The sequence below is a fragment of the Lepidochelys olivacea genome, assembly GCF_965140295.1.
Source record: "Lepidochelys olivacea isolate rLepOli2 genome assembly, chromosome: 1".
NCBI lineage: Eukaryota > Metazoa > Chordata > Testudines > Cheloniidae > Lepidochelys > Lepidochelys olivacea.
The window spans coordinates 153555445-153579794 of NC_140411.1; the positions used below are offsets into that span (position 1 = coordinate 153555445).

The window sequence follows — 24350 nt, forward strand, 5'->3', positions numbered from 1 at the left end:
TTTTACTTTAAAAATGTTTTGATCTACTTTGTTCCTTGTAAAAATGAGGGCTGGTAGCAGTCAGTAACCAAGCATGTGGCAAGCAGGTGCTGGGTAAGCTTCATTGTACAGTTTTGCTAGCGCGCCTCAGTGTGAACCTGCCAAATGCTGCTCTTCCAGTCAGTGTTGGGCCTCTTCTAAGCAGAAACCGCATATCTGATTCAGTTTTGGTGGTTATGTGAGCTAGAATGGGACCACCAAACTGCTTTTCCCATATGACTAAACAGGGCCTCTGGGAACGAAGGGACACCCAGTATGGTGATGTCTATATTGCGGTTGGGGTTGTGATTTGCAGCTGGTGTAGACATCAGATTACCTTACACAATGCTCTGGTGAGATTAGATGATATTATTTTTTCAATTTTACAATTGGGGAGCTGAAGCACATTGATGTTCAGGCCTCAATTTTCAGAAATCCAATTAATTTTGGATACCTGAGGGCTTGATTCTTCAGAGTACTTAACATTACACATGTTCGAATCACTGCTTCCATTTCTTTCAGTTGAATGCTCAGCACTGCTGCAAATCAGACCCCGGGGTCTCATATTGCTTACCCAGAAAATGAGGAACACCTGTGACAAATTTGTTTTAAGTAACTTGCCCAGCATCACACAGGAACTCTGTGCAGAGGCTGCTATAGAATCCAGTTCCCCAGGGCAGCCTTCAGCTGCCTTAATCATGAGACCCTTCTTTCTCTTCCTGTAGTCCCTTGCCTCATTCAGTACAAGCCTTCCCACAATTCTGCAGAAAACAAAGCAGAGCTTCTGCAGACAACAGGGTGGGGGGTGGGGGGGTTGCCCTAGTAGAGACTTCTCTTCCTGTGCCTCCTGCTCCTCTCTGCCCCACCCTCACTTCTGACCCTGCTCTCCTCTCCTCCTATCTATCCCTCATCCCATCTCTTAAAAAACATTTGGGGCAGGGGAAGGCATTGTAAATTAAAAACTGAAAATGTTTATTGGACACTAAATACAAAATCCAGAACTTCTAACTTCTATTGATGATCAAAAATGTTTTGGTTTCCAGTTTTTCCTGAAACCATGAAAATTTTGATGAAAATCAATTTTTATGCAAGCTTCCATTTAACCAAAAAGCCATTTTTCACTTAGGGAGGAGGGAGTTTTCACAATTTTTCTACCAAATCTATTCTATTATATTACACTTTGCAAGCTAATTTTTGATTCTTTAGCTTGTACTGTGTGACTGTGATCCATAGCTGTATGTGTGCATGTTGGGTGGACAACGTCCTGAGGATTTAAGAAACAGTTTTGGCTGGTTGGAACAGTTCATGTGTGCATTTTGTTTGGTTTCTTTCTCATGTAGACAGCTAAGGATAGTGACAGGTGAATGGTTTTTTGAAGAGAGGGCAAAGCGCTTCAAGCAATCCAACCTCCTTGGAACTGATGTTGTCAGACAGTCCATCCTACGCAAAGCCTCAGGTAAAAATAAGAATGCACAAGAAAAGTTGTTCTCTGTTTAGGCTTATATTTTAACCTAGTTGTCAAAATGTTTTACCAATGTGGGTTTTATCCTTCATATTATAGAACTCCTAGCCTGTATCAATACTTTCAATAGAGTAATAGATTCTAAGGCCAGAAGGGACCATTGTGATAATCTAGTCCGACCTCCCACGTAACACAGGCCATGGAGCTTCCCCAAAATAATTCCTAGAGCAGAACTGTTAGACATTTAATCTAGATTTAAAAGTTGCCAGTGATGGAGAAACCACCACAACCCTTGGTAAACTGTTCTAATGGTTAATTACTCTCACTGTTCAAATTTATACCTTATTTCCACTCTGAATTTGTCTAGCTTCAACTGCCAGCCACTGGATCATATTATACCTTTCTCTGCTAGATTGAAGAGCCCATTATTAAATATTTGTTCCCAATGTAGGTATGTGTAGACTGTAATTAAGTCACTTCTTTACCTTCTTTTTGTTAAACTAAACAGATTGAACTCCTTGAGTCTATCACTATAAAGTATGTTTTCTAAACCTTTCATCGTTATCGTGGCTCTTCTCTGAACCCTTTCCAACTCATCAACATCCTTCTTGAATTCTGTGACCAATTCTGATGCCCACTATTCCAGCAGTGGTCGCACCAGTGCCAAATACAGAGGTAAAATAACCTCTGTACTTCTACACGAGATTCCCCTGTTTATGCATTCCGTGATCACATTAGTTCTTTTGGTCACAGCATGATCAGCTGATTATCTATCGCAACCCCCCTCCCCATCTTTTTCAGATCTGTTGCTTCCCAGAATAGTCACTATCCTGTAAGTATGGCCTACTTCCAGTGTTCCTAGATGTATACATTTATATGTAGCCATATTAACACACACGTTGTTTGCTTGCACCCAGCTTACCAACAATCCAGATATCTCTGTATCAGTGACCTGCTCTCTTCATTTATTTACCACTCTCTCTGCAAACTTTATCAGTAATAATTGCATGTTTTTCTTCTAGGTCATTACTAGAAGTGTTAAATAGCATAAGGGCCAAGAACCAATCCTTGCAGGGCCCCGCTAGAGATATACTCGTTCGATGATGATTTCCCCGTTTACAGTTACATTCTGAAACCTATCCGTTTTTCATCCATTCAATGTGTGCCATCTTAATTTTGTATCACTCTAGCTTTTTAAACAAAATGTTGTGTGGTACCAAGTCAAATGCCTTACAGAAGTCTCTCTATTACATCAACTCTATTACCTTTATCAAGCAAACTTTTATTCTTAAAAAAAAAAATCCAGTTAGTTTGACAGGATCTATTTTTCATAAATCCATGTTGATTGGCATTATTTATATTACACTCCTTTAATTCTTTATTAATCAAGTCACATATCAGTTGCTTCATTATCTTGCCTGGGATTAACGTCAAACTGTCAAGCCTGTAATTACCCGGGTCATCCTGTTTACCTTGTTAAAATATTGGCATGACATTAGCTTTCTTCTGGAACTTCCCTGATGTTCCAAGAGCTATTGAAAATCAATACTAACAGTCCATCAAGTTTCTCAATCAGCTCTTTTAAAAGTTTTGGATGCAAATTATCTTGATAAATTGATTTAAACTCTCTAACTTTAGTTGCTCCTGTTTAACATTCTCGAGATACTAGTGGAATGGAGAGAGTGTTGTGTTATATGACATGATTACATAGTCTCCCCCCCACACACATAATACAGAACAAATATTTATTGAAGATTTTTTGCTTTTCTTTATTATTATTGATAATTCTACCATTTCCATTTAGTAATGGAATGATACTATTGTTAGGATTTTTTGTGTTTCTAATATACTTTAAAAACTCCTTATTGTTCTTAACTCTGCTGGCCATAGATTTCTCCTTGTGTCCCTTTGGTTCCCTCTTCGGTTTTCTACAGTTACATTCCTTACTATCAACTTCCCCTTTCTTCCATTTGTTATTTCTTAATCTTTTTTATTTTTTATAGTTGTCTTCTAAACCCGGTGATATTTTTAACCAACATGGCCTTCTTCCTTGATTGTGGCTTCTTTGGCATCTAGTAAAGTGTTCCTAAACAATTCCCAATTATCACTGAATTTGAATAATAATTATGTATTAGTCAGCTTTTTTATTTTGCAACTAAGGTCTGAAGAGTACTGGATACTTTACAGAACATTGAAAAGAACACCCTCTCTACTCTGAAGAGCTTACTATTTGTATGTGATCTTGACCTAAATAAACATAGACAAATTATTCAGTAGTGCAAGATCTCTCAAATTTCATTTTCTGGATCCTTACATACAGACATTCCAGCATGAATTATGCTGACCTCTAAACATTAACTATCATAGAATCATAGAATATCAGGGTTGGAAGGGACCTCAGGAGGTCATCTAGTCCAATCCCCAACTAAATCATCACAGACAGGGCTTTGTCAAGCCTGACCTTAAAAACTTCAAAGGAAGGCGATTCCAACAACTCCCTAGGTAATGCATTCCAGTGTTTCACCACCCTCCTAGTGAAAAAGTTTTTCCTAATATCCAACCTAAATCTCCCCCACTGCAACTTGAGACCATTACTCCTTGTTCTGTCATCTGCTATCACTGAGAACAGTCTAGATCCATCCTCTTTGGAACCCCCTTTCAGGTAGTTGAAAGCAGCTATCAAATCCCCCCTCATTCTTCTCTTCCGCAGACTAAACAATCCCAGTTCCCTCAGCCTCTCCTCATAAGTCATGTGTTCCAGTCCTCTAATCATTTTTGTTGCCCTCTGCTGGACGTTTTCCAATTTTTCCACATCCTTCTTATAGTGTGGGGCCCAAAACTGGACACAGTACTCCAGATGAGGCCTCACCAATGTCGAATAGAGGGAAACGATCACGTCCCTCGATCTTCTGGCAATGCCCCTACTTATACATCTCAAAATGCCATTGGCCTTCTTGGCAACAAGGGCACACTGTTGACTCATATCCAGCTTCTTGTCCACTGTAGCCCCTAGGTCCTTTTCTGCAGAACTGCTGCCTAGCCATTCGATCCCCAGTCTGTAGCGGTGCATGGGATTCTTCCGTCCTAACTGCACTTATCCTTGTTGAACCTCATCAGATTTTTTTTGGCCCAATCCTCTAATTTATCTAGGTCCCTCTGTATCCTATCCCTACCCTCCAGCGTATCTACCTCTCCTTCCAGTTTCGTGTCATCTGCAAACTTGCTGAGGGTGCAATCCACACCATCCTCCAGATCATTAATGATGATATTGAATAAAACCGGCCCGAGGACCGACCCTTGGGGCACTCCCTTTGATACCAGCTGCCAACTAGACATGGAGCCATTGATCACTACCCATTGAGCCTGAAGATCTAGCCAGCTTTCTATCCATCTTATAGTCCATTCATCCAGCCCATATTTCTTTAACTTACTGGCAAGAATACTGTGGGAGACCGTGTCAAAAGCTTTGCTAAAGTCAAGGAATAACACGTCCGCTGCTTTCCCCTCATTCACAGAGCCAGTTATCTCATCATAGAAGGCAATTAGATTAGGCAGGCATGACTTGCCCTTGGTGAATCCATGCTGACTGTTCCTGATCACTTTCCTCTCCTCTAAGTGCTTCAGGATTGATTCCGTGTAGACCTGCTCCATGATTTTTCCATCTTTGCCACTTCTTTTCCCCCCCATGGAACTCAAATTGTAATTCTCTACTGTACTAAACTTTTTTTTTCTTATTCTGTGTGGGGGAAGACTCGCTAAGTGCTAGATCACAGGCTGTATACCAGCTTCTTTGTACCTCTTTATTCTGAGGCAACATCTTAACTTTCCCATCACCTAGATACCCATTGCACATGCACATACATGTTTACACGTGGATAATGTGGCCTGCTTCATTGATCCAACAGGGGATAGCACATATTACATTCCTCAGAGCTGCATGCATGTCTCACCTCCACTACACCATCACCAGTTTAAGGAGTAGGAGTTATTTCTGAATACAAAGGTCCCTCCTCTCAGATGAACTATTTTAACACTTCACCCACATGCCACCATCTAAGTACAGCCTGTGTTTTCCAGGTAGTGTTTATCATATTCAGCAGCTAAGTTACAGTGACTAAGTGTATTTAGGAAGAAGGAGGGCTGGCTGCTATTAAAAGAAAATTACTATGAATTCTGATATTCTACTTGGCAAAATTTTGACCTTTCTGGTATGTGTGCCACCTCAAGAATTATCCATTGGCACATGACTAGCATTCTTGGTTTTCTGCCTTTATTTTATGCAAGATATCGAGATGTATATTTTGTTTATATTACTGTATTTGTTTATTTATATTTTTGTTAGATATATTATGAGAAGAAAAGGTAATGTCCAAAGCATTTTGTCCACATTTTCCTCCCAGTTGAAAACATTTTTAATGCAGAGAATGTGCTCTCTCACTTAACACAGGAAGAGCTATAAACTGCAAGGTGTATTTTTTCCATGTTCCTCCATCGCTAAATTTATTTAATTTATTAATTAGCAACAAAGTTGGGGGCATAATTCAAAGGAAAATGTTGAAAAACAAAACAAACAAAGAAACCAACAACAACCCACCTGCATCAAAGTTCTAAAATAACTAAACTAAAACTGGTTACTTTTGTGATGCTTTCTTATTTAAAAAAGAAACTGAGCTATGCAAAAATGGCTTTGTGATAGTCTGAACAGGTTTTTTTATTCATTTAAAAACAATATTCTATCTATATCAGATGCACACTTGGCATATGTTGTCTTTATTTCCCCAAATATTTTTTTTCTCCTTCAGATACTGTTTCTGGTAAGAAAGAAGGAGGGCAAGCCAAAGATCACACCCAGGAGAATGCAGAGCAAATGCAAGATACCCCAGCTTCCTCCACAAGTGGGCAGAAATCAATATTCAGTGGACCCAGAAAGATAGGGTAAAGTCTTGAACTTTGGAAACTGATCATTCAGAGTACAGCACCTCTGAGCAGATTTTCTTTTGAGTCTCTCCAGTCTCCCTCTCTCTCTTTCTCTCTGTGTCTCCAGTATTGCAGATCACACCAAAATCTCCCAGGGTTAGAAACAATCTGCTTTGAAACAATTGCTATAATTAGACTGCAGTCTCCTAGGAAATGCAGCTATAATTACCTTTTGCTACAAGGTAGCAGCAAAAGACAATGGCGACTATTGGATTTTTCCTCCTGGTAAGAGATTAACACTTCGAATTTGAAGTGTTTCTAAGTGTGCTTCTACTCTGAAAAATGGCTGTAAAAATGGCACCTTGAAGCTCCATGTTTGTTTCCTCTGCATAAAATTAGCTCAGTTCACAAGGAAAATGATGTTTTTCCCCTAACTTCCAGCTCTGTGACCCCCCCCCATGTGATCTGAAAGCTATGTTCTCTTTTCATGAAGCCTCTTCAGTAAATAAAAATGGTGCTTGGGTATATGATGGCCTCTGTGACACCTGTGCAACCTCGTTGTTTCCAGAACATTCCCTCATGTTTGTGAAGAATGAGCGATACACGTGCGGTGGGGTTGAATAGTTGTTATTGGGGCATAAATTGGCATTGATGCATGGGGAGGACAGAACTCAGCTTAACTTTCAGATCGTGGGCTGAGTTATCCAGGCTTGCAATTAGAAAAACAACTTTTTATTGGTAAATTGAGCAAATTTTGACAGGGAACATAGATCCTATAGGTTTCAGAGTAACAGCCGTGTTAGTCTGTATTCGCAAAAAGAAAAGGAGTACTTGTGGCACCTTAGAGACTAACCAATTTATTTGAGCATGAGCTTTCGTGAGCTACAGCTCACGAAAGCTCATGCTCAAATAAATTGGTTAGTCTCTAAGGTGCCACAAGTACTCCTTTTCTTTTTATAGATCCTATAGTTACTCTTCATAGGAAAAGCTCTTGGTTAAGAGTTTGCTAATTACTACTGACTGAATTGCTATGCAGGTGCATCTACAGCATATAGAGTATGTAAATTATGAGGGCTGTGATGGTCAAGGGAATAGAGGAGTGAACTGGACCTCTGACAATCAATCCGAAACTTCACTTGATTTTTCCTCATTAACATTGGATAAAAAAAGCAGCTGTGGCTTCTGAGTACTCCTATGCAGATGAAGGGGATACAGCCTAAGGAATCGGTGGCACTAAAAATTGCATTTAATTACAGTTCATGCAGATAATAGCCATGGTGAAGGTATCTTGAAAATCGGCCTCCTTAGTGGAGTGGAGCATTTACCATCTTTGTTGTGAACACTTAGTAGCACAGTAACTAAATGTTTAGAGAACTGATTTATGCCTGTTTCTTATCTTCCCTTTTTATTGCAATTCACCCCCAAATGGGAAAATCTGCTATGGTTAAAATGTCAATATTTCAAGTGACAAATCATCTCCAAAGGGGAAAGATTTATTGCAGAGAAAGCTAGGAAAACATGGGAATTGTCATATTGGGTCAGACCCAAGCTTTACAGAATCTGGTATCCTGTCACTGACTTTGGCCCAGTGCAGGAACTCAAGAGCAAAGTGTAAGAAACCTTCACTAGACAGCTTTTGGGTTATCTGTCCCTCATATTAGGCCTTATCGTGGTCTCTAATACTTAAGAGTTTGGCTGATTCCTGGACACAAGGTGGTCTGCAATAATAATAATATATAAAATTATTAATAATTCCTCCAACATTTTATCATTAATCTTCATAACTCTGGACATTCTTGTTATCCATGTAAATATCCAATTAATTTTTGAATCTTGCTGAATTCTTGGCTTCAACAGCTTCCTATGGCAATGAGTTCCACAGCCTAATTACAAAGAAGTATTTTCTTTGATCAGTTGTGAATTTGCTTACTTATTATTTAATTGAATGTCCCCTTGTTCTTGTGTTAGGAGACAAGGAGAATAGAAGCTCCCAGTCTACTTTCTCTAGGCCACGTTTTTGTTATTTTGTATACCTTTATAATACTCCCTCTTATACATCTCCTTTCTAGGATAAACAATCCCAATCTTTTCAGTCTCCATATGAGAGTATTTCTAGGTTGATTTCGCTAATCATTCTCCTCATCCTTCTCTGAACCCCTCTAGTTCTGTCATATCCTCTTTGAGATGGGGTGACCAGTATGACACACAGTATTATTCTTTAAGTGCTGGTCCCTTTGTATATTCTCTGTGGGTGCGCATTCACTCCATGTGCTTAAGGCTGAAAGATTTTTCAACAGCAGTGTCTGTTAGTCCATGGCTGTGCCTTACACCTCCTTGTACTCTAAACCAAGAGGATAAGGGGTGGTGTGAACCAACCACCTCCCCATTTCATTTCTACCGCTCATGGTCTGAGACCGAGCCCTCCAGTGCCCACTGCTTTTGCTAGCGTTCCCACATGAACTGTTTTGTTTCTCTTGTACATAGTTTTATCTTAGCTAGTTAGTAGGACTGTCGATTAATTGCAGTTAACTCATGCAATTAAGTCAACAAAATTAATCATGATTAATTGATTTAAAACATTAATCCTGATTAATCACAGTTTTAATTGCACTGCTAAACAACAGAATACCAATTTAAATGTATTAAATATTTTGGGATATATTTCTACATTTTCAAATATATTGATTTCAATTACAATGCAGAATACAAAGTGTACAGTGCTTACTTTATATTATTATTTGTATTACATATATTTGGACTGTAAAAATTATAAACAAAAGAAATAGTATTTTTCAATTCACCTCATACAAGTACCGTAATGGAATCTTTATCGTGAAAGTGCAACTTACAAATGTAGATATTTTTTGTTACATAAATGCACTCAGAAACAAAACAATGCAAAACTTTAGATCCTGCAAGTCCACTCAATTCTACTTCTTGTTCAGCCAATCACTGAGCCCTGGTCTACACTAGGACTTTAGGTCGAATTTAGCAGCGTTAAATCGATTTAAACCTGCACCCGTCCACACAGTGAAGCCCTTTATTTCGACTTAAAGGGCTCTTAAAATCGATTTCCTTACTCCACCCCTGACAAGTGGATTAGCGCTTAAATCGACGTTCCCAGCTCGAATTTGGGGTACTGTGGACACAATTCGATGGTATTGGCCTCCGGGAGCTATCCCAGAGTGCTCCATTCTGACCGCTCTGGACAGCACTCTCAACTCAGATGCACTGGCCAGGTAGACAGGAAAAGAACCGCGAACTTTTGAATCTCATTTCCTGTTTGGCCAGCGTGGCAAGCTGCAGGTGACCATGCAGAGCTCATCAGCACAGGTGACCATGATGGAGTCCCAGAATCGCAAAAGAGCTCCAGCATGGACCGAACGGGAGGTACGGGATCTGATCGCTGTTTGGGGAGAGGAATCCGTGCTATCAGAACTCCGTTCCAGTTTTCGAAATGCCAAAACCTTTGTGAAAATCTCCCAGGGCATGAAGGACAGAGGCCATAACAGGGACCCGAAGCAGTGCCGCGTGAAACTGAAGGAGCTGAGGCAAGCCTACCAGAAAACCAGAGAGGCGAACAGCCGCTCTGGGTCAGAGCCCCAAACATGCCGCTTCTATGATGAGCTGCATGCCATTTTAGGGGGTTCAGCCACCACTACCCCAGCCGTGTTGTTTGACTCCTTCAATGGAGATGGAGGCAATACGGAAGCAGGTTTTGGGGACGAAGAAGATGAGGAGGAGGAGGAGGTTGTAGATAGCTCACAGCAAGCAAGCGGAGAAACCGGTTTTCCCGACAGCCAGGAACTGTTTCTCACCCTAGACCTGGAGCCAGTACCCCCCGAACCCACCCAAGGCTGCCTCCTGGACCCAGCAGGCGGAGAAGGGACCTCTGGTGAGTGTACCTTTTAAAATGCTATACATGGTTTAAAAGCAAGCATGTGAAAGGATTACTTTGCCCTGGCATTTGCGGTTCTCCTAGATGTAGTCCTAAAGCCTTTGCAAAAGGTTTCTGGGGAGGGCAGCCTTATTTCGTCCTTCATGGTAGGACACTTTTATCACTCCAGGCCAGTAACACATACTCGGGAATCACTGTAGAACAAAGCATTGCAGTGTATGTTTGCTGGCATTCAACCAAAATCCGTTCTTTCTCTCTCTGTGTTATCCTCAGGAGAGTGAGATATAATTCATGGTCACCTGGTTGAAATAGGGTGCTTTTCTTCAGGGACACATTCCTGCTGTGCTGTTTGCCTGTGTCTGAACAGAAATGTTCCCCGCTGTTAGCCACGGGGAGGGGGGAGGGTTGAGGGGGTAGTCACGCGGTGGGAGGAGGCAAAATGCGACCTTGTAACGAAAGCACATGTGCTATGTATGTAATGTTAACAGCAAGGTTTACCCTGAAAGAGTGTAGTGACTGTTTTATAAAATGTGTCTTTTTAAATACCGCTGTCCCTTTTTTTTTCTCCACCAGCTGGATGTGTTTCAATGATCACAGGATCTTCTCCTTCCCAGAGGCTAGTGAAGCTTAGAAAGAAAAAAAAACGCACATGAGATGAAATGTTCTCCGAGCTAATGCTGTCCTCCCACACTGACAGAGCACAGACGAATGCGTGGAGGCAAATAATGTCAGAGTGCAGGAAAGCATAAAATGACCGGGAGGAGAGGTGGAGGGCTGAAGAGAGTAAGTGGCGGGCTGAAGAGAGTAAGTGGCGGGCAGAAGACAGGGCTGAAGCTCAAATGTGGCGGCAGCGTGATGAGAGAAGGCAGGATTCAATGCTGAGGCTGCTGCAGGACCAAACCAGAATGCTCCAGTGTATGGTTGAGCTGCAGCAAAGGCAGCTGGAGCACAGACTGCCACTGCTGCCCCTCTGTAACCAACCGCCCTCCTCCCCAAGTTCCATAGCCTCCACACCCAGACGCCCAAGAACGTGGTGGGGGGGCCTCCGGCCAACCAGCGACTCCACAACAGAGGATTGCCCAAAAAAAAGAAGGCTGTCATTCAATAAATTTTAAAGTTGTAAACTTTTAAAGTGCTGTGCTTAAAGTGCTGTGTGGCATTTTCCTTCCCTCCTCCACCACCCCTCCTGGGATACCTTGGTAGTCATCCCCCTATTTGTGTGATGAATGAATAACGAATGCATGACTGTGAAGCAGCAATGACTTTATTGCCTCTGCAAGCGGTGATTAAAGGGAGGAGGGGAGGGTGGTTAGCTTACAGGGAAGTAGAGTGAACCAAGGGGCGGGGGGTTTCATCAAGGAGAAACAAACAGAACTTTCACACTGTAGCCTGGCCAGTCATGAAACTGGTTTTCAAAGCTTCTCTGATGCGTGCCGCGCCCTCTTGAGCTCTTCTAACCGCCCTGGTGTCTGGCTGCGCGTAACCAGCAGCCAGGCGATTTGCCTCAATCTCCCACCCCACCATAAACGTCTCCCCCTTACTCTCACAGATATTGTGGAGCACACAGCAAGCAGTAATAACAGTGGGAATATTGGTTTCGCTGAGGTCTAAGCGAGTCAGTAAACTGCGCCAGCGCGCCTTTAAACGTCCAAATGCACATTCTACCACCATTCTGCACTTGCTCAGCCTGTAGTTGAACAGCTCCTGACTACTGTCCAGGCTGCCTGTGTACGGCTTCATGAGCCAGGGCATTAAGGGGTAGGCTGGGTCCCCAAGGATACATATAGGCATTTCAACATCCCCAACAGTTATTTTCTGGTCTGGGAATAAAGTCCCTTCCTGCAGCTTTTGAAACAGACCAGAGTTCCTGAAGATGCGAGCGTCATGCACCTTTCCCGGCCATCCCACGTTGATGTTGGTGAAACGTCCCTTGTGATCCACCAGAGCTTGCAGCACTATCGAAAAGTACCCCTTGCGGTTTATGTACTCGCCGGCTTGGTGCTCTGGTGCCAAGATAGGGATATGGGTTCCGTCTATAGCCCCACCACAGTTAGGGAATCCCATTGCAGCAAAGCCATCCACTATGACCTGCACATTTCCCAGGGTCACTACCCTTGATATCAGCAGATCTTTGATTGCATGAGCTACTTGCATCACAGCAGCCCCCACAGTAGATTTGCCCACTCCAAATTGATTCCCAACTGACCGGTAGCTGTCTGGCGTTGCAAGCTTCCACAGGGCTATCGCCACTCGCTTCTCAACTGTGAGGGCTGCTCTCATCCTGGTATTCATGCGCTTCAGGGCAGGGGAAAGCAAGTCACAAAGTTCCATGAAAGTGCCCTTACGCATGCGAAAGTTTCGCAGCCACTGGGAATCGTCCCAGACCTGCAACACTATGCGGTCCCACCAGTCTGTGCTTGTTTCCCGAGCCCAGAATCGGCGTTCCACAGCATGAACCTGCCCCATTAGCACCATGATGCATGCATTGGCAGGGCCCATGCTTTCAGAGAAATCTGTGTCCATGTCCTGATCACTCACGGGACCGCGCTGACGTCGCCTCCTCGCCCGGTATCGTGTTGCCATGTTCTGGTGCTGCATATACTGCTGGATAATGCGTGTGGTGGTTGATGTGCTCCTAATTGCCAAAATGAGCTCAGCGGCCTCCATGCTTGCCTTGGTATGGCGTCCGCACAGAAAGAAGGCGCGGAACGATTGTCTGCCGTTGCTCTGACGGAGGGAGGGGCGACTGACGACACAGCTTACAGGGTTGGCTTCAGGGAGCTAAAATCAACAAAGGGTGTGCCTGTACATCAAGGAGTATTTCAGGCAGGACTGCACGGAGGGTTCCAATAAGAAATGGTGCACCAAAGTTATCGTTCTTATTGGAACAAGGAGGTTAGCCTGGCCTCTGATTGATACATGGCTAGATTAACCTCGCTGCGCCTTCTCTGTGACTGACTGCAGTGTGATCTAGACAGGGGAGGAGGAAAATGAGTCCAAAACAAATCTGGTCTATGTCTTGTTCTGACCCACTCCATCGATCCTTTACATCTTTGGCTGGCAGCAGACAAAAAAGGCGCGAAATGATTGTCTGCCCTTGCTTTCACGGGGGGAGGGAGGGTGGGAACGGGGTCCTGACGATATGTACCCAGAACCACCCGCGACAATGTTTTAGCCCCATCAGGCATTGGGATATCAACCCAGAATTCCAATGGGCAGCGGAGACTGTGGGAACTGTGGGATAGCTACCCACAGTGCAACGCTCCAGAAGTCGACGCTTGCCTCGGTACTGTGGAAGCGCTCCGCCGAGTTAATGCACTTAATGCACTTAGAGCATTTTCTGTGGGGACACACACACTCGAATATATAAAACCGATTTCAAAAAAACCGACTTCTATAAATTCGACCTAATTTCGTAGTGTAGACATACCTTAAGACAAACAAGTTTGTTTACATTTACAGGACATAATGCTGCCCGCTTCTTATTTACAATGGCACCTGAAAGTGAGAACAGATGTTTGCATGGCAATTTTGTAGCCGGCGTTGCAAGGTATTCACATGCCAGATATGCTAAACATTCGTAGGGCCACTTCGTGCTTCGGCCACCTTTCCGGAGGACATGCGTCCATGCTGATGCTGCTCGTTAAAAAAATAATGGGTTCGTTAAATTTGTGACTGAACTCCTTGGAGGGAGAATAGCACATCTCCTGCTCTGTGTTTTACCCGCGTTCTGCCATGTATTTCATGTTCTAGCAGTTTCAGATGATGATCCAGCATGTTGTTCGTTTTAAGAACACTTTCACTGCAGATTTGACAAAACATAAAAAAGATATCAATGCGAGCTTTCTAAAGATAGCTATAGCACATGACCCAAGGTTTAAGAATCTGAAATGCCTTCCAAAATCTGAGAGGGAAGAAGTGTGAAGCATGCTTTCAGAAGTCTTAAAAGAGCAACTCTCTGATGCAGAAACTACAGAACCCAAACCACCAAAAAGGAAAATCAACCTTCTGCTGGTGGCATCTGACTCAGATAATGAAAATGAACATGCGTCGGTCCACACTGCTTTGGATCGTTATCGAGCAGAACCTGTCATCAGCATGGACGCATGTCCTCTGGAATGGTGGTTGAAGCATGAAGGGACATATGAATCTTTAGCACATCTGGCATGTAAATATCTTGTGATGCCAGCTACAACAATGCCATGTGAACGCCTGTTCTCACTTTCAGGTGACATTGTAAACTAGAAGCAGGCAACGTTATCCCCCGCAAACGTAAACAAACTTGTTTGTCTGAGTGATTGGCTGAACAAGAAGTAGGACTCAGTGGACTTGTAGGCTCTAAAGTTTTACATTGTTTTATTTTTGAGTGCTGTTATTTTTTGTACATAATTCTACATCTGTAAATTCAACTTTCATGATAAAGAGATTGAATTACAGTACTTATATGAGGTGAATTTCCAGTACTTGTATGAGGTGAATTGAAAAATATTTTTACAGCACAAATATTTGTAATAAAAAATAAATATAAAGTGAGCACTGTACACTTTGTATTCTGTGTTGTAATTGAAATCGGTATATTTGAAAATGTAGAAAAGATCCAAAAATATTTAAATAAATGATATTCTTTTATTAACAGTGTGATTAATTGTTTTAATCATGCAATTATTAGTGATTAATTTTTTAATCGCTTGACAGCCCTACTAGTTAGCTGTTAGTGTTAGTAGATAGTTTGAAGCTTGGGGGTTTCCTACCATTTGGGGCTCTTAGTATGCCCATGGTTCCAGGCTTTTAGCTCTGTCTGGCCTGCTGCCAGGTCTTCCCAATCAGTGAACTTCACAAGAGCTGCCTGTACTGTCTCAGGAAACAGACATTCCTCCAAGTGTGCAATCTGCCATTTCTTTCCCCCTCGGACCAGACAGTTGCGGGAGTTCTGACTCTGCGAGTACTTAATGGAACAGGAACGAGGACCAGTAATCAGGCAAGGAGGCAGGAAATTGGTCTCAGGGGTCTGGGCACAAGCAGGCCTAGCAACTAATTGCTCAGACAAGAGGTGGGACAGGAACAGGCAGCTTTATGCCTGGTGGTGTGCAATCAGCAGTCTGTTGCTAGTCATCTGACCTTGCTGAGTCAGTGGATGTAGTCTCTGGTGGTGGGGCATTAGTTGTGGTTCCCTCATCTCAGCTTGCAGCATGGTGGCACGGAGAGTAAGGCTTTTGTTTGGCAACCCCATGGGCCTGGGTTTGAGAACCGCAGTGCCTGACATTATCTAAGTGGAGGCATGAGACGGGTAAGGATTAACACCCCCGTAAGAAGAGGGATAAATTGCCTCACAAGTCCTTTAAGAAGAGGACTGCTTCTCCCCTACCCTCGGTACCAAGTGAGACTCCACACCCAGGTGTGAGTGTGTCTATAGATCACGGGAAGCATGTGGCACCGATGGTACTGAGAGCTGAGTGCTTTGAAACCATCAACACAAGGGGTGTGACTGATCCCTGCACCACCGAAAGAGAGAAGAGACCATTCACCTTCTGCACTACGCTGCAAGAAGACGCCTTGCACAAAACTGCATGGGGGGGATCCACCCAGAAATCAGAGACCCTCACACTCTCCACCCGTTAGACCTGCATATCCCTTTCTTGACGACCTTCTGATCTACACCAATCCAGAGTGACTGATTCTTTCAGACCCCGTAGTGCCCAGGGACAACCGTACAATGGTGGCACGGCCTTTGCTGGCTCTGAATACCAGCCATGGTGTAGAGGCTCCAACACCTTCAGTACACCAGCTGCTGGTTCGTTCCACCAGCCACAACATCACAGGGCAAAATGGTGCCATCAGCTCCATTAGGGGAACAGGAGTTGCCCAGCTCCACTGACGAACAAGAATTGGGGCCAGTGGTTCCACCCATGGTCCTGAGGCATGAGATGAGCCCTGACAGGGCTTTCAGAGCCCCCTGAATGCCTCCACATTCTTACTGAGCACATTATTGGTATAGGGACAAGTGGTATCCCCCACGGGACTGTCCCCCATCCGTACGATCCCCTGCCAGGAGCCATACTGAGGCTTCGGGCATCCTTACTTTAGAGTCCCAGACTGGGCAATGCTTTTAACAGAGGTTACCTTCAAGCCACGAGCCTGAGTCCCCCCAGGAGTGTTTTGAGGAAGAGGACCAGCTGGTACCGCTGCATCCACCGATAGCACTTTCTTCTTCCTCCTCTCCAGATGAGGGAGTGGCACCAGCCTAACTCTTGCCACTAGATGACTATAGACAGTAACAAGACCTCATAAGGAAGATTGCAGAAACCGGTGAGATCCCCCTAGAGGAGGTCCAAGATCCAACTCATAAGCTCCTGGACATTCTCCGGACAAGGTGGCATTTCCTGGTAATGACGCCATATTGGCAGCTGCTAAGGTAGTGGGGTACACTCCAGCCACTTGTGCCACTCTCCCAAAAAGGGCAGACAAAAATTTCTTTGTTCCATCAAAGAGGCAGAATATTTGTTCTCTCACCCAAATCCGAACTCTTTCATGGTCCAGACTGTCATGGAAGGCAGCATGCTGCACCAGCCTAGGTCCACCCCTTCAGTCAAGGATGCCAAGAGGCTGGATCTCTTTGGCAGAAAGAATTTTTCATCATCTAGCTTTTTATTTCATATAGTGAATTACCAAGTATTGATGTCCAAGCTGTTGGAGTTAGCTAATAAGCTGCTATAGGAGTGTGGTCTCCAATTCCAGGCAGGCCTTGAGAAGGGGAAATTGGTTGATAGATTGTCCCTGCAAGCGTTGCTTGATGCAGCAGATATGACAACATTGGTCATGATGAGGTAGGCCTCCTGGCTGCAATCCTCAGGTTTCCCCAAGGAGGTCCAGACAACAGTAAAAGATCTCCTCTTCAAGGGTAACAACCTGTTCAGCGAGGGAAAGATGAGGCACTTCATTCCCTTGAAGAGCCTTGTGCAGCTCTCCACTTCTTAGGGATATATATCCTGGTGCACAGGAGGAACTCATAGACACTGTCCTGGCTCTCAGCCCATCTATGATCAAAGGGCCTTTGAGCTCCCTAGGAAGTGACACATGTACAGCATGGCAGTCACAGTGCACCACTACTTTCCTCTCTTCAATCCCAGCCTCCCGTGGAAAAGGTATTTTGATGGGATGCCTGTCCCATTCCCTTCCAAAGTGGCACCATATCACATTGGACAGAGGGGTCCTAGAGAAAATCTTGATAGGCCTCACCATAGAACTCTTTTCTACTCCTTCTCCAAAATGCCCCTCCCCAGCCCTCTTCACAAGAGGTATCTCAAACAGGAGGTGAACTCTTTAATTCCGCTGTGGGCAGTAGAGTTTATGCCTTCTCAACATAGGGACAAGGGTTGTTGTTCAAGATATTTCCTTGTACCCAAAAGGAAGAAGGTCTGGAGACCAATCCTGGACCTCAGACAAACTGATGTCTTTATACGTCATTCAAAATTCAGGATGAGCACCTTGGCCTCAATAATCCCATCCCTAAATGAAGGTGACTGACTTGTGGCCCTTGATTTGGAGGATGCATATTTTCATATAGACATTCATCCAGCTCACAAGCGAGGCCCGCGCTTTACGGTGCACCACGATCACTTTCACTACAGAGTTTTCCCCTTCGGCTTCTTAGTGAAATCTAGAGCATACTTACATACCCAAAGCATACTTACCACTGGACGGAGTCCACATGATGAGGGACATCATCACCCAGCTCTGACTCAGCCCCCAGATGGCAGTCCTGTCCGACATGGTCCCTCTAGGTCACGTGGCTGCCTGCACCTAAGTGACATCCTTTGTGAGGCTCCACTTCTGGTGCCTCCTGGCATGGTTATGGACAATCGAGGCTGCCAAGCACAGCTGCCCTGGACAAAGGAGTTTCACTTCCTCCAAACATCCTCACATCTCTCACTTTGTGGGAAACGAAAGAGACTGTTTTCATAGGGTTTCCTATGTTCCCCCCATCACCACCCACAAAGACACTCATAACGGATGCTTCTCTTCTGGGCTGGGGAGTGCACCTGGAGGACTATATTGCTCAGGGATCCTGGACTCTGCAAGAATCCAAACTATGCATCAGACTTCTCAGGAGTGCATGAAGCATACAAGAGGTTCCTACCCTTCATCCAGTCCACACATGTCTAAATGATGTCAGACAACATGACTACTGTATTTTGTATAAACAAACAGGAAGAAACAAAGTCTGCCCCTCGGCATGGAAGCAGTCATGCTCTGGAACTAGTGGATCTGGCATTGGATAACCTCCTTAGCAGCACACCTCCTGGAAGGAATGGACACCTTAGCAGACAACCTAAGCAGGTATTTCCACCAGGATTACAAGTGGGAGCTCCATTCTTCTGTGATGCAGTACATTTTCTGGCAGTGGGGTTTCCCATTGCGGGACCTCTTTACAACCCAAGCAAACTAGAAATGCCTACAGCTCCTGAGTACCCATAGGCGTAACTCCAGGAGAATGCCTTTCTGGTACAGTGGTCAGGTCTGCTAATATATATCTATTATCCCATGTCTTCAAGAAGGTGAAAGGAAGACAAGGCAACAATAATCCTGGTGGCACCTTGGTGGCCAAGAGAATTTGGTGGCCTTTCGCCCATTCATATGTATGTACCTGTTCCTGAACTTACTGTCTCAGAACAGGGGGCAGAACCAACCATCCAAACCCACCCACTCCATCTGGTGCTTAGAGAGAGGTTGTGCTCTGAACAGGTACAGTCCATCCTTAGCAGCAGGAAGCTCTCTACAAGGAAGTGCTATGCTGCCAAATGGAAGTGATTCTCCATCTGCTGTCAACAGTAGCTTACCTCCAGAAGCTCTGAGATCCCTTTTATCTTGGACAGTCTTTTCTCCTTGAAGACGCTCGGCCTGTCTGTCAGTTTGCTGAGTGTGCATCTAGCAGCTATCTAAGAGGGCCAGAAGAGGGGAAAAAAGGAGTATTAGCTTACCAAGAAGTCACCCTCTGTGATAAACAGTTCTGCAGTATATTTCTGTCACTGATTATGGGAGATTGATCTTATAACTGGAAGATCAGAGCAAAGCACTTCCTACAATTGCCAAGAGTCATTTTACACAGCTTTTTGAAAAGCCATGGAAACAATTACATCTGTTATTGCAACACAGCTAATATATAATGTATAGTCTCCGTCAGTAAATTTAACTAAGGTGCCTTAGCAGCCCACAGCGGGAGCCAGCTTCAGACCCTCAGATTCCTGACATCACCCAGACATCTTTACTTGGGCTCTTGGAGGGGGTAGGGAATGATAAAACTCTGCTCCAGTCACAACACAGGACTCTTCCACTTCCCCTTTTCATCATCTCCTCCTTTTCTGTCTGCTTTACTTTATGCCATCGTCCCATTCTTCTCTCATTCTCGCAAACTTATCCCTTCTTGCTTCTCTCCTTTCTTATCTCATTACCCACCTATTACACCCCCAACAAATAAAAAGGAAACCAAACTAACTAACGTGCCATCAGAACTACTACTAGCTGAGGTTGTCACTCTGACCACATTGATTGAATGTCATACCTAAGGCCCTATTTAATTCACAATATTGCAAGAATTGAAGATCCCACAATATTAGGCATCCACTGCAATTTTATCAGCCGCCCGGGGATGACAGCAGGAGCCTGGCTGTGCTCCCGCTGTCAGCCCTGTACATTAAAGATTGTAATATAGTTGCAGCAAAATGTATGGTTATCAAAAAAAAATTAGAAGGCATAATGTAATACTTGAGTGTTTATATAGTTCCAGCAATTTTTTCTTTAACAAATAGGTCTTCTCTGACTTTTCCAAATTACTGCAATTAATATAGGTCTATTATTACTTTTCCGGAATTTTCCATGTCTTGTCCGCAACTCAGCCGCAATTATTTGACAATCATCCTGCTGTTCGAGTAGGGCCTTAATCATGCCCCTTTCTGCCTCTGTTTTTTTTTTCCTTTTTAGTTCTTAAGCTCTTTGGGGCTGGCTCTGTATCGTCTTATGTGTTGGTACAACTCCTGGCATGCTTTGAGTGCTACTGTAATATACATGGCACTATTATTATTTATGTGAGTGAGAGAGATAGGTGAGCCTTTTTCTAAACCTGTGACTGCCTCTTCCATTTTTGACCTCAGCAATACTCAAAACACATCCACTAGAAGCACAGCATGGTGCTATCAGAGCCTTGCCTTCTCTCTTTTCTAACAGGAAAGATCTCACAAAAGCAACATTGGTTTAACTGTTGTGTGCTTTACATTTTCACCCTGTTTTATTTTTTTTAATTTATGCTCCTCAGGAAGGCCATCAGGGCAGTGACCAAAGGAGAAATTGCCAATGTGAAAGCTGAAGGTGGAAGAAGCAGCAGTTCGGACGCTGATGCCCAAAGTTTACGCAGTATCAGGTCAACTCCCTGTTCTGACAGGTAAGGGACAGCGAAGACTGATGATAGCTCAGAGCTTGATCCAGAAAGGCGCTGAACAGTCCTGTGTAGCCCTTTGCACTCTTGAGTGCTCAGCACTACTAGAGCTGGTTGAAAAAGTCAACATTTTTCAGGAAAATTTTGTCCTTTTTGGTCAATTATTTTGGCGAGCTCTGCTCAGCACCTTGCAAAACAGAGCCTGTAGTCAGTCAAGCATAAAGCTGACAGCAATATCTAACTTGGGCAAAATGTCAGATGAGCTCTTAAAATGGTTCACTTCCATAGTCTTTCCATAATTATTCTGATTATATCTAACTGAATTCCTTGATCAGTTTTTCTGGTGCAAGAGGCCTCAGTTATTGCCCATTTACAAATAGTAATACAGTTGAGTATAAATAACGTGATGCCCATATTTTGAATGCAGATTTTGTAATGTGCAAAAATAAAGCCAGAATTTGGCCAGCTGATATCTACTACTTTTCTTATTTGATAAATTATGGAGGATGCAAATTGTTTTCACTCAGTGTTGATTGTTTCACCTGCCTAGAAATCTTATGATGTGGATTGAAAAATAGTGTAATTTCACTTAATGCTCAAATGGAAATTTCCAATATTGTTTAGCAACTCAAAACATATATACAGTAGCACTTGAACACTTGGATGGGTTTCGCAAAAAGAAAAGGAGTACTTGTGGCACCTTAGAGACTAACCAATTTATTTGAGCATGAGCTTTCGTGAGCTACAGCTCACTTCATCAGATGCATACCGTGGAAACTGCAGCAGACTTTATATATATACAGAGACCATGAAACAATACCTCCTCCCACCCCACCCTCCTGCTGGTAATAGCTTATCTAAAGTGATCATCAAGTTGGGCCATTTCCAGCACAAATCCAGGTTTTCTCACCCTCCACCCCCCCCCCACAAACTCACTCTCCTGCTGCTAATAGCCCATCCAAAGTGACCACTCTCTTTAAAATGTGTATGATAATCAAGGTGGGCCATTTCCAGCACAAATCCAGGTTTTCTCACCCCCCCACCCCCCTCCAAAAACCACACACACAAACTCACTCTCCTGCTGGAAATAGCTTATCCAAAGTGACCACTGTCCTCACAATGTGTATGAAAATCAAGGTGGGCCATTTCCAGCACAAATACAGGTTTTCTCACTCCCCCACCCCCTTGTTTTTTTCAAAAAAACACACACACAAAAACTCACTCTCCTGCTGGTAATAGCTTATCCAAAGCGACCACTCTCCCTACAATGTGCATGATAATCAAGGTGGGTCATTTCCAGCACAAATCCAGGTTTTCACACCCCTCCCCCCTCCACACACAAACTCACTCTCCTGCTGGCAATAGCCCATCCAAACGGACCACTCTCCTTACAATGTGCATGATAATCAAGGTGGGCCATTTCCAGCATAAATCCAAGTTTAACCAGAACGTCGGGGGGGGGCGGAAAACAAGGGGAAATAGGCTACCCTGCATAGTGACTTAGCCATTCCCAGTCTCTATTTAAGCCTAAATTAATAGTATCCAATTTGCAAATGAATTCCAATTCAGCAGTTTCTCGCTGGAGTCTGGATTTGAAGTTTTTTTGTTGTAAAATAGCGACCTTCATGTCTGTGATTGCGTGACCAGAGAGACTGAAGTGCCCTCCGACTGGTCTATGAATGCTATAATTCTTGACATCCAACTTGTGTCCCCCCTTTCCCCCACGTAGAGACCGTCCAGCTCGACCAATGCACATGGCAGAGGGGCACCGCCGGCACACGATGGCATACATCACATTGGTGGATGTGCAGGCGAACGAGCCTCCGATAGTGTGGCCGATGTCACTAGGCCCTTTGATTGTGTCCCCCCAATAGACACGTGGGCACAGTTGGCAACGGGCTCTGCCGCAAGGATAGGTTCCTGGGTCAGTGGCTCTGTTGCGTGGTATGTGGTTGTTGGTGAGCATTTGCTTCAGACCGGGGGGCCGCCTGCAGGCAAGGACTGGCCTGTCTCCCAAGATTTGTGAGAGTGTTGGGTCATCCCTCAGGACAGGCCGCAGATCCCCAATAATGTGCCGGAGGGGATTTAGTTGGGGGCTGAAGGTGACGGCCAGCGGCTTTCCGCTATTCTCTTTGCTAGGCCTGTCCTGCAGTAGGCGACCTCTGGGAACTCCTCTGGCTCTATCAGTCTGTTTCTTCACTTCCGCAGGTGGGCACTATAGTTGCAAGAATGCTTGACAGAGATCTTGTAGGTGTCTGTCTCCGTCCGAGGGGCCGGAGCAAACGCGGCCGCATCGCAGAGCTTGGCCGTAGACGATGGATCGTGTGGTGTGGTCAGGGCAAAAGCTGGAGGCATGTAGGTAGGAATAGCGGTCAGTAGGTTTCCGGTATAGGGTGGTGTTTATGTGACCATTGTTTATTAGCACTGTAGTGTCCAGGAAGTGGATCTCTTGTGTGGACTGGACCAGGCTGAGGTTGATGGTGGGATGGAAATTGTTGAAATCATGGTGGAATTCCTCACGACTTTGTCCTTACCCATAACTATTTTACATTTGGGGACAATGTATACCTTCAGATCAGCGGCACTGCTATGGGTACCCGCATGGCCCCACAGTATGCCAACATTTTTATGGCTGAATTTCATGGTGGAATTCCTCAAGGGCTTCTTTTCCGTGGGTCCAGATGATGAAGATGTCATCAATATAGCGCAAGTAGAGTAGGGGCGTTAGGGGACGAGAGCTGAGGAAACGTTGTTCTAAATCAGCCATAAAAATGTTGGCATACTGTGGGGCCATGTGGCCCACCTTGATTATCATGCACATTGTAAGGAGAGTGGTCGGTTTGGATGGGCTATTGCCAGCAGGAGAGTGAGTTTGTGTGTGTGTGTTTGGGGGTGGGGGGGGAGTGTGTGGGAAAACCTGGATTTGTGCTGGAAATGGCCCACCTTGATTATCATGCACATTGTAGGGAGAGTGGTCACTTTGGATGAGCTATTACCAGCAGGAGAGTGAGTTTGTGTGTGCATGGGGGTTGGGGGGTGAGAAAACCTGTATTTGTGCTGGAAATGGCCCACCTTGATTTTCATACACATTGTGAGGAGAGTGATCACTTTGGATAAGCTATTACCAGCAGGAGAGTGAGTTTGTGTGTGTGGTTTTTGGAGGGAGGTGGGGGGTGAGAAAACCTGGATTTGTGCTGGAAATGGCCCACCTTGATTATCATACACATTTTAAAGAGAGTGGTCACTTTGGATGGGCTATTACCAGCAGGAGAGTGAGTTTGGGGGGGGGGAGGGGGCGCGGAGGGTGAGAAAACCTGGATTTGTGCTGGAAATGGCCCAACTTGATGATCACTTTAGATAAGCTATTACCAGCAGGAGAGTGGGGCGGGAGGAGGTATTGTTTCATGGTCTCTGTGTGTATATAATGTCTTCTGCAGTTTCCACAGTATGCATCCGATGAAGTGAGCTGTAGCTCACGAAAGCTCATGCTCAAATAAATTGGTTAGTCTCTAAGGTGCCACAAGTACGCCTTTTCTTTTTGCGAATACAGACTAACACGGCTGTTACTCTGAAACTTGGATGGGTTTGTTTTCCTTACTTCCCACAAGTGGAAATACACCGTGCTC

At 44.3% G+C, this 24350-nt stretch overlaps 1 protein-coding gene across 2 annotated transcripts in view; it reads left to right on the forward strand.

The window, feature by feature from the left end:
* The window catches only part of SYTL5 (synaptotagmin like 5), a 188126-nt gene that overhangs the window by 106909 nt on the left and 56867 nt on the right, over positions 1 to 24350 (forward strand). For both annotated transcript variants that reach the window (XM_084617869.1, XM_084617870.1), the window contains exons 4-6: positions 1359 to 1474; positions 6283 to 6415; positions 20605 to 20730. In XM_084617869.1, coding sequence (XP_084473995.1) covers positions 1359 to 1474; positions 6283 to 6415; positions 20605 to 20730 — 375 coding nt within the window. The remainder of the gene's footprint in view (positions 1 to 1358; positions 1475 to 6282; positions 6416 to 20604; positions 20731 to 24350) is intronic.